Below are 10,248 nucleotides of genomic sequence, written 5' to 3'. Positions count from 1 at the left end.
GAAATCTAAATATTTAATTCTTTTATTATTTTATATGATTTTCAATTTGAAAACAAGTGCAAACGGCGTTCAAGTCTGCTCCAACGAAATCCAACTAAAAGCAGCCTTCATTTCATGTGGATGCGGGTCCCACCAACGTCTCTATTTTTTTGGCTTTTTGCATATCATCCTATATGACCAAAATGACCCTTTTGCTGAGGTGTTTCTGCCTTTTCTAAAATAACTTTTTGGTCCAGGTAAAAAGCTCATCATATTTTTTTTTAATTGTAGTTTTAGTTTTCTAAAACTATTTTTGAAAATTGAATTAATAGAAAATTGTTTGAATGAGATTTTTTCAACATTTAAAAAAAAAATTGAAAACTAAAAACAGAAATAAAATGCATCTTTAAAAATTAAAACTATTTTCAAAATCTGTTTTTAAAAACAAGTTGTGACAAACAAATTTTTAAATATTTATAAACATAAAACAATTTTTAAAAACTGTAATCAAATAAATCCTTAATTCTTTTTTGTTTCACACGCGCATGTTTAAAAATGTGAAAATTTTTCCTAATATTTCTTTTTTGTTTGGTGTTATCACTTATCCTTATTACTGTGTAAAGTTGGAGAAATTTTAACATAAACGTTTATACACAGACATACATATTTGTATTGACACTTTTTAGACATACGCATATGTCATAAAATCGTGGGTCCAAATAGTATGTCGATCAATTGTTTGATTGTTTGTCACAACAATCATAGCAAATCAAATAGACACTTCAACACTTTTACTTGCTTTATTAATCAAGAGACTTGCATTGGTGGGTAAAGAGTTGGTGAATCAATGAAAATAAAAAAAAAAAAAGCTAAGGGCAGATTAGTAAGTAAACACAAATTGTATTATGTACAGCTTGTCCAGCATGATGCCAACCGCGTTCAGTACAGCCGTGTCCTTCATAATTCATATTGTAAACTTGTCGATGGTTAAAACTACTATATCTCTGTCTCTTTCTCATCCACACTACGCGTCCAACACTCCTGAAACACACATCCATATATGTATATAAAGAGCAACCACTTTCTATCATCACATCAGCATTAAGCATCTTCGGAAAAAAATCATACTACACTCCTCCTCTACGTTGGTGTTCCAGCTAACATCAATTCAGTTCAAAGCATACTTGGCATTTAGTTCAGAGAAAACAAACATCATGGCATTGAAGAACCGTGGGGTTGGCCAGAGGGCATGGAACCTCCTACGGCTCTCATTGCTGTGGGCACGTAAAGGCGGCGTGTTCAGGCGACGGCTCGCGACTGAGCTTCGTTTGGTACCTAAGTACTTGAAGCGCCTCGGCCACACAACACCACAGAACCAAATTAATTACTACTTTGAGCGCGAGCTCTCATTCGACAAGACCCCGATCTTCCATGTCAAGATGTACCGGCCATCCTCCATGCGCTTCAACTTGCCTCACATTCCCTGTATAAACCCACATGTTGATTTTGACTATGACTTTGAGGATGATAATGACAATATTGTTGAGTATGACAATGGGAGAAAGAGTATTGTCCTTGTGAATGCAGAAGACCATGGCCAAGACATTGCTTTCAGTGAAGAAGACCAAGAAGAAGATGAACAAGGGATAGATAAGCAAGCGGATGAGTTCATTGCTAGATTCTATCAGCAAATGAAGCTGCAGCGCCAGATTTCTCTTCTACAATACACTGAAACACCCACGAGAGACACAAATTGAACATGCTTATACATTCAACATTCAAAGCGCAGATTCACCTTCTTTTCTAATTTCCTGAGATCAACTTCCATTTTCTTCTCTTATGAGTTTTGATGCTGCAGTCCACATAGATTTTTTGCTTCATGAAAAAAAAATCAAAAATAGAGAGAAAGAGATGCATTCTGTATTTACTGCGGGAAGTCGTAAATACTAGGAGCTATCCTTGAGTTCTATCTAGTATTTACAAAAAAATTTATACTTATCATTTCAATAAATATTACAGGGTTAATATTGTTGAGTTCAATAAAAAAAAAGTTTTTTTTGTTGTTAAATTTTCAATAAAAGAATATGCAACTATTTTACAAGTTATATGTCTATCCATCCCTCTTCTACCTCGAAGAAAATTGCAAATTTTAAATCCACTTGGTTAAATAGTTTACGTAAATAATAAATTCAGATCTCACTGCTACTACTATAAAAATTAAAATGAAAAAGAAATAGACAACAGTGAGTTCCCTGTAATATCGACTACGATTGATTATTGATATGAAGAGGAATTCATCATTTTTTCCATCCATAAGTACCCATATATAAAGTCCAATATAGAAAAAAAAAAAGAGTAAAACAATATGATGACGATGATAATAAATTAACTGCAAAGCGTTAGATTTTTTCTGTTTTTTCTTCAAGTTTCTTACAGGTAAAAAAAAATCAATCCATATATATCACCTCTTGGTTCTACTTACAGCTCTTGAATAGAAAATGCAAAACCTAAACAAGCGATTAAGCGAACATACAATGAAGCATCACTGACATGGTGAACTCTGAACAAGGAAACAATCTTAGAGTTTCAGTCAGTAAATGTATAAATTCTTAAGTGCCAGGTTAATGGTCAGCTTTGAAAAGGAAATTAACTTGCTCATGATGTAGCCAAAAAATTAGCTCTGCTTCAGACCTCTATGCATATCGAATAACGAGTACATTTTTTGTTCTGTAATAAAGGTGGAAGAAGACAAGAATGAAATGTTATATCAGAAGACATGGTATTACATCCACAGCAAGCTCCACCTAACAGGAAAGGTTTGACCATACCCCAAATTTATTTAATAAATTGTGGTCAAGACTTGCCGATATCAGAAAAGGAATGGGAAACCCTTCTTAGCCCAACAAAGTTACTATTCTAGCTGTGATTTTGTCAAGTCACAGGCAGCAGATATACTAGTATTTGTAACCTACTTTAGCATCTTCTGACCACTAAGTTGATTAAATATGAAAATTAAATTGAATGTGTGGGTGAAAATAATATTACTCTGCAACTAATATGAATGAGAACCAACCTAGAGAAGCATGGGGCAGCTGCACACATACTCCACCTCAGGGTTTCCCATATTTCATCCTTCAGTTCCCATTCCCTTCCCTTCCCCAACTATTTTCCCTTTAAAGAACCAGCTTACCTTACAAAAATATTGTAGAAGTGAGTCCTACAGTTACAAATCTTATATCAGCATCCATTCTGATGCCTACTAACATGTGCTTCCAACCTCCCTGTTGCTGCCAATATGAGACCTATAGGTGCAGCATCATAAATAGGTAACATGAACAAAACATGAATTGAAGATGGTATTAAACATTTATTTGATGATACTCTTCATTTCTCATCATGTTTAAAGAAATGAAATATGAAAAGCTAATTTGTGGGTGACAAGTACCTAAAAACAAAGCAGATGGTCTCCCTGGCCGTGACTTAAATTCTGGGTGGAATTGCACACCTACATAGAATGGATGACTTGGAAGCTCTAAAATCTGCACAAGAGAGAGAATTTCTTAAAATCCTGAAAATAATTGCATTCTAATTCATAAAACAAGTAATGAAAGAAGTGAATTGTGTGTAGCAGAAAAATAGAAAAACACAAAAGCAGGACAACAAATGCAACTGCATCCAATTGAAACTGTCAGACTTTCAAGTTTGATTCTATGTAGTATTGCTTCCCACCAAAACCCTGCCAAGCAGAAAACTCACCTCCATTCGTTTTCCACTTTCATCCTTCCCAACAAATTTTAGCCCACCTTCTTCTAAAGTTCCAATAACATCCGGATTTACCTGCACGATTCAGTGCTAAATTACTGGATGCATACTACACGTCACTTGAACATCCAGTCACAAAAAAAGGTTAAAAGTCAAACCTCATATCTATGTCGATGTCGTTCATCCACATACTCTGAATTTCCGTACCTAAAAATTAGGAAGATGCAAAGATGTTAATATGCATAACATATGAGCTGAGAACATTTTGTAATCATAAAGGCAGCCACATAATGATATTGGAGTCTAATTCCGACTGAACTGCATAATTCAGCATACTGAAGGATCAATAAATATGGATGTAAGTAAGAACTTATTACATACTCGTATATCAAAAATATCAGAGCTCATTATTTCAGACCCAAGGCTATTCTCAAGGGCTACAAAGGAAAATTATAAATAACCCCGCCTGACAGATTTTCTTTTTGCTATTCATCAATTTTTGGGGAAGGGAAAGCCATATGGGCCACCCCTTCCCTTGAAAAAACCCCTCATCTACTGTGAAGGTAGAATTGAATCCAAAACACTTTGAAATAAGACGATCACAAAATTATGAACCAATTCTAATATTCATCGAGATGGAACCATCCCTAGATAATCGAGAACTTGAACACAACCAGACCTAATTGGATCACTTCTGCTGCCTATTTCTACAATCTGAAATATTATTGAAGACTGTTTTGCACAGGGTTGTTATGTTGGGCTATTGGCGAAATTTGAAGATTTGTTTATCAACCTGGTTTTGTTCTTTTGTCATGTTCTTTTCTCTTTGTTGTTTTGCTTTTCCTTCTCCTTTCTCTTTTTATTGACTCGTATTAAGGGTTGGGGTACCCCTTGTACCCTCTTTTAATACAATCTTTTGGCTTATAAAAAAAAAACAAAAAGTTATATTTATGAAAAAGAAAGATGAGCTATTTTCATCAAAGCAATTTGTAGCCTTGTTCTTTATTCATTATTTCATTAATCATTAAAATACTACAATAGTAAAATAGCTAATATCACATACAGCTTGGAAGTGATACAATCAGGTGTCTGTAAGAGTGTTCTTCGAGATCCAAGCCTCATGGTACTTCCCATATGCGTTCGTGAACCCTGTTAGTCTCAGACACATTACTAAAAAAGGAATTGAAAGAGTGGGGAGGGAAGGAGGAAGAGATCAGACATATATACCTCTGGCATGAAAATCACAACAGGATTTGGTGTTTGGGCATCAAACTCTACACTGTTTGCTCTTTCCAACCCCAAAACCTATGAATGAATGTTAAGTCACAATAATAAAAGCATGTGGTCATGAAGTACCAAACATGAAGTAAACAGAAATTTTACTTACTGATCTAGCAAACTCAATTACAGCAATTTGCATGCCCAAGCAAATCCCTAGGTAAGGAACATTGTTCTCTCTAGCATATTTGGCAGCTAGCATCATACCTCTCACACCACGATCTCCAAATCCCCCAGGAACCAAGACACAAGCTGCGCTCTGCAAGTGTCAATTTCCCAAAATGGCGGTGATTACAGATTCAAAAGCAAAACATCCTTGTATTATATTTAATATGAATCAAATTTTAATGATAATCCAACAAATCAATCATAGATAATAAATGCACAGAAAAAATGACATTTTATCAATCAACTAAAAGGAACCAAAAATCTAGCAGGACCACATAATCTCAAGACCAAATGTCTCAACATTTGCCCACCACACTTCCCAATATAATAGACTACACTTCCATAAACTGCATGCGTTTCTGGTGTTCTTACCCTCAGAGTCGTCCACGCTGCAGCATGTGCTTCTGGTGTCTGAAAGAGTAAAACCATTATGAAAAAGTCTATGTACCTGAACATCAACAAGTGATCAAATATATTCAAATGCAATTTGAAAGAAATCATTACGGATTCCGCACTGTCATCTTCAAGGTCAGAAGCAGCAATCCAGTCAATGGATGGCTTCAATGAACTAGCAACGCAAGCATGCAGAAGGGCCTGTAAACAATTCCGGTATTAAAATGCTAAAATAATGTTCAGAAAATTTCAATGCCATAACAGGGGCAAGTCCACCCTTGTATTGACTTATATATGGCTGGTAAAAACCAAAAAAATTATTTTAAAAAACCACTACTCAACAATCAGATTGTGGCATTGTGCTGATGCTCCTAACTTATTTTTAGACTTCCGAATATAGATTATATAGAACAATAAAGCATGCATGTTAGGAAATAACAATTTTAAGGATAAAGTGTTAACATGAAACTCAGATGATTATAAATGGATCACATTTATGGAAAGAAGCAGACTAAAAGCAAAAAATATGAACAAATATTTAAATGCTATTATCATGTTCACGTATTCGTCACTAAATATACTGCTCTTTACTAAACAATTCCATAAAATATGCTGCAATCCTGTTATTCTTATGATAAATATCAAACGAAAGATAGAACACACCTTTACAACAGATAAATATGAATCAGTTAGACCAACATATTTTCCCACCATTGCAATCCTCACCTGTAAAATTCAAAACGCTCTCACTCTCATGCACAATATTTTATGATAAATTTAGAAAGAGCAATGTAAACTACACATAGACATAGTACTGACAGATACAGTAAGATTATCATAGGACTCCGCCATCTCTGTCCATTGTTGTAAATCAGGAGGTGTGGCGTGGCTGAAAAAAATAAAAAGTGAAGTAGATTGATATTTCCATTGTCACTGTATTTTTCAAAAGGAAAAGGAAAACAGTTAAGAACTCACTTGAGTAAGTTAAGCTGCTGTAGAATTGAATGGTGAGCATTTTGGTTCTGAAAATAACAGTCAATCAGGAAGAAAAAATTACAAAAAATATGAACCAAAGCAAGTAATCTTCAATGGAACCAAAACTTTATTATAGACTCACTCTAAGTAAAAGGGGAATGTGCCAAATGTTTGGTACATCATGGATATTCAGAATATTATCAACCTGTGAAAAAATATACAGAAAATATAGATCAATAGTAAAACAATGCTTGCTTGGAGAACAACCAAGCTCGGTTCAACAACTAACTTACTGGAACATGGCAAAACTGTGACAGTTTTTCCTTGGTACTTTGGAGTAGAGGCTGCCGCATTCAATAACAAATATTTCAGCTACTAATGTTACCAAGCCACCATCAAAGATAAATCTCAAAACAGAAGGAGACATTAACAAAATACTGAAGAAAAGATGAGCATAAAGAGATTCAAGTAATCATTGTATTCTCCTAAATATAGAATTGCAGAGCAAGAACATTTTTTAGCATAATCACGTGTTTGTCACAACATATTTTTACAAGGGAAGCAAGAGCAAAACTAATGTCACATGACAAGTGGACTTCATTTCCAAAAATAAATGACATTCAGTACGAATTTATTGTTAAATTTTACAAAATTATACATGTTTCATTACACAGATAAACATTTTGTAAATGCAACCAGGAACCAAATGGTGGAATGATAAACCTCAGCAGAGCGACTGGCTAAAAGATGAGGCGTCAAGCCCAATGCTCTCAGTTCCCTGACACTGTGTTGTGTAGGCTTTGTTTTCTAGAAGCAGAATATTGCACTCAACATGAGAAGGGGAAAAAAAACAACTAAAAGTTTGCAACAGTAATGCACAAGTAATTAAGTATTACTTGCTCTCCCACTACACCCAACACTGGTATCAGGCTAACATGGATGAGACAGAAGTTGTCAGGTCCTGAGAAGGAATAGTGAGAGTAAAAGTGTGAAAATTGTATCATGCGTCAAGATAACATTTCATGGCCATATAAAAAAAAATTATAATAAATTTGAACATCAAAGAACATGTCCATCAGCAACTTAATTGAATTATAGTACTATACATAGATTAATTAAGCAGTATAACAACAGAACTATACATGAATGAATTCTTCAGTAATAGGACAGCACAAATGAAACATAAAAGATTTATGCAACAGTTCAACCTGAAATTTGCGTATCAAGCACTGACAAGCTCACGCCTACTTGAGTACTTAAATTATATGTATTGTGCAAGAGGCAAACAAGAAAATCTATATCATTATTTTGTTGTCAAATAAAAAGCATCTTACCTGTAATATTAGGGTGATTAGGGGAGCTTCAAAAAAAATTAAATTAAAAGGCTTTCCTCGTCAAAAACAAGGGCAGGGATCAGAAATTCTATAGTAAATAATTGTGACAAAAGAATAATGGTTAAGAATAGCATACATATGGGGGGTAATTACTATACTGACAAGTATGCCTGAAACATCTTTATCTAATGAATATATAATGAGTGTAAAATTGGTTTAGAAGAAAAGCATGATATTGCCATACCCACTTGAAAGGACAATTGCCGCAGAGCCTCAATAAAAGGCATAGATTCAATATCACCTGTAGAAAGACTCGAATTATTGACTGTAGTAAATAACGCAGCACCAACAGAACATAAGCATTCTTCCAAAGCCAAAAAACTTACCCACAGTGCCTCCCAGCTCAATCACGCAAACATCAGCAGGCCCTTCATTTCCACCCACAGGGATCACAGCAACAGACTCAATCCGATCTTTAATCGCATCAGTGATGTGCGGAACCACCTAAAACGCCACTAAATCAGTAACCAACTCTTTATCACAATGCACACACAGCAAGCAACATGTAAACGGCACACGCGTGAACCATTATCACCTGAACAGTCTTCCCAAGGTAATCCCCTTTACGCTCCTTCTCAAGAACAGACTGATCACAAGAAACACACAAACACAAGTCAAGCCACAAAAGCAAAATCAAACTCACTAGTCTCTACAACAGTGCACTATTCATTTCCATTGTCAAATTACCTGGTAGATTTTTCCAGTGGTGATGTTGTTATCCCTGGTGAGAGTAACATCCAGAAAACGCTCATAATTTCCCAAATCCAAATCAACCTTTCCAAATCAAAAGAGCATAAATCAATTCACCAGTCACCAGTTCAATCACTTCAATACATTCAAATTCAACTATTCAAGCATGCAAAGAAGCAAAGCAGAGGTTCAGGTATAAATATGGAAAAAACAGTAACCTCTCCTCCATCATCAAGAACAAAAACCTCTCCGTGCTCAAACGGAGACATGGTCCCTGCGTCTATGTTCAAGTACGGATCTACAGAAGAAGCAGAAAACAATTGCAAATTACTTACAGTTGCTACAAAATCAAAAAACAGAGAAGATAGTGTGAGAGAGAACCGATTTTGATGGAAGTGACGCGGAGGCCACAAGCTTTGAGCACGACGCCGATGCTGCTGGCGGTGACGCCTTTGCCGAGGCCGCTGACGACTCCTCCGGTGATCAGAACGTATTTCATTTCGTGATTTGGGGGAAGATGAAGATGAAGATGAAGATGAAGATGAAGTGTTTGTGATTATGTCTGAGCGGGAAGGTTGATATATGGTTTTGGTTAGCTAGTCTCACTCAGGCACTGAACATGAGGAAGTTGAAAATGGGAGTTCCTTTTCTATTGCAACTTGATAAAACCTAGTTATCAGGGTCAAGCACGGGAATTAGGTTTGACACCCCACCTATTGGGTTTCGCACCCTACTTTATTGGAAACGGGAATTAAAATTCCGAATTTAATACGAAAAAAACGAAAATTAAAAAACCGTTCTGTATTGTAGTATATGTGGCACATTTTCAACCATTCATTACATATAAAAAAAAATCGGAATTTTAAATTCCGTTTTGAAAACGGAAATTTAATTCCTGTATTGAATAAAGTGGGGTGCCAAACCCAATAGGTGGGGTGCCAAACCCAAATCCCGTCAAGCACTTGGACTTGTTGCTTGCTTGCTGCTTGCACCTCCTTTATGATACCATTACCAACCTATGTCAACTTTATTTTTTATTAGTTAGTGATAATGATGATTATTTGTCATAATCAAGTGGGGTTAATCAAAAGTTGTGACGTAGCGATTAGTTCACTCTGTCCTTTAGTTATAAGGTTGAGAGTTCGATCATTGACCGTGAGTACAAAACACATGGTTAGTTGTTTACTGCTTAATACAAACGTACAGCGCGAGGAGATTAGTCATTGTTGTCGGCAATAGATAACTTAGGCAAGTACTGATAATATGATAATATGTTGGTTTAGTGATAGATAAATTAGTTCTCATAAGGATAATGAGTGATGACATAAATTTAGGTTTTCGAAAAGTCATGTATTATGAGAAACTGTTACATGCGGTGTAAATAGTTCTATTCCAACATAATTGCCTTTTTTTAATGAAACATGTGATGAGAACCAAAAATTCACAATGTCATAAGCTAATCAAATAACCAAAAGTAATTTATCTTTAATCTCATCCACAAAATATCAGAAAATATCCATTTTGTTCTCAGTGATATAATTAAAATTATATATATATATAGAGAAGTTAATTTATTAACTCCAAATGGAACAATCCAAACAGTAAAAGT

At 35.2% G+C, this 10,248-nt stretch overlaps 2 protein-coding genes across 2 annotated transcripts; one reads left to right on the top strand and one right to left on the bottom strand.

Moving 5' to 3' along the window:
• The first annotated feature begins 781 nt into the window (after positions 1 to 781).
• LOC130716924 (uncharacterized) lies at positions 782 to 2,084 on the top strand. Its single transcript, XM_057566975.1, has one exon. The coding sequence runs from the start codon at positions 1,194 to 1,196 to the stop codon at positions 1,734 to 1,736; it is 543 nt and encodes a 180-aa protein (XP_057422958.1). The 5' UTR covers positions 782 to 1,193; the 3' UTR covers positions 1,737 to 2,084.
• A 1,085-nt stretch (positions 2,085 to 3,169) lies between these two features.
• LOC130716923 (uncharacterized) lies at positions 3,170 to 9,288 on the bottom strand. Its single transcript, XM_057566974.1, has 22 exons — positions 9,021 to 9,288; positions 8,858 to 8,937; positions 8,637 to 8,723; positions 8,485 to 8,535; positions 8,276 to 8,393; positions 8,134 to 8,190; positions 7,452 to 7,516; positions 7,279 to 7,362; positions 6,849 to 6,899; positions 6,698 to 6,760; positions 6,556 to 6,602; positions 6,400 to 6,469; positions 6,244 to 6,306; positions 5,692 to 5,781; positions 5,560 to 5,598; positions 5,129 to 5,278; positions 4,969 to 5,046; positions 4,805 to 4,890; positions 3,900 to 3,948; positions 3,736 to 3,816; positions 3,425 to 3,518; positions 3,170 to 3,281 (listed from the first exon to the last, which is right to left on the bottom strand). Exons 1-22 carry the CDS (start codon positions 9,136 to 9,138, stop codon positions 3,217 to 3,219), a joined length of 1,686 nt encoding a protein of 561 aa, XP_057422957.1. The 5' UTR covers positions 9,139 to 9,288; the 3' UTR covers positions 3,170 to 3,216.
• Between the last annotated feature and the right edge of the window lie 960 nt (positions 9,289 to 10,248).

The sequence above is a fragment of the Lotus japonicus genome, chromosome 5, assembly GCF_012489685.1.
Source record: "Lotus japonicus ecotype B-129 chromosome 5, LjGifu_v1.2".
NCBI classification, from domain to species: domain Eukaryota; kingdom Viridiplantae; phylum Streptophyta; class Magnoliopsida; order Fabales; family Fabaceae; genus Lotus; species Lotus japonicus.
This window is presented reverse-complemented; position numbering and strand designations above follow the sequence as displayed.

Excerpts from the sequence above, each read along its gene's own strand:
- LOC130716924 (XM_057566975.1), top strand. The coding sequence starts at position 1,194 with ATGGCATTGAAGAACCGTGGGGTTGGCCAGAGGGCATGGAACCTCCTA.
- LOC130716923 (XM_057566974.1), bottom strand. The coding sequence starts at position 9,138 with ATGAAATACGTTCTGATCACCGGAGGAGTCGTCAGCGGCCTCGGCAAA. Across the intron at positions 7,363-7,451 it reads TGGGTGTAGTGGGAGAGCAA|AAAACAAAGCCTACACAACA; the intron begins GTAATACTTAAT and ends TTCTGCTTCTAG. Across the intron at positions 3,949-4,804 it reads GATTGTATCACTTCCAAGCT|GTACGGAAATTCAGAGTATG; the intron begins GTATGTGATATT and ends CCTAATTTTTAG.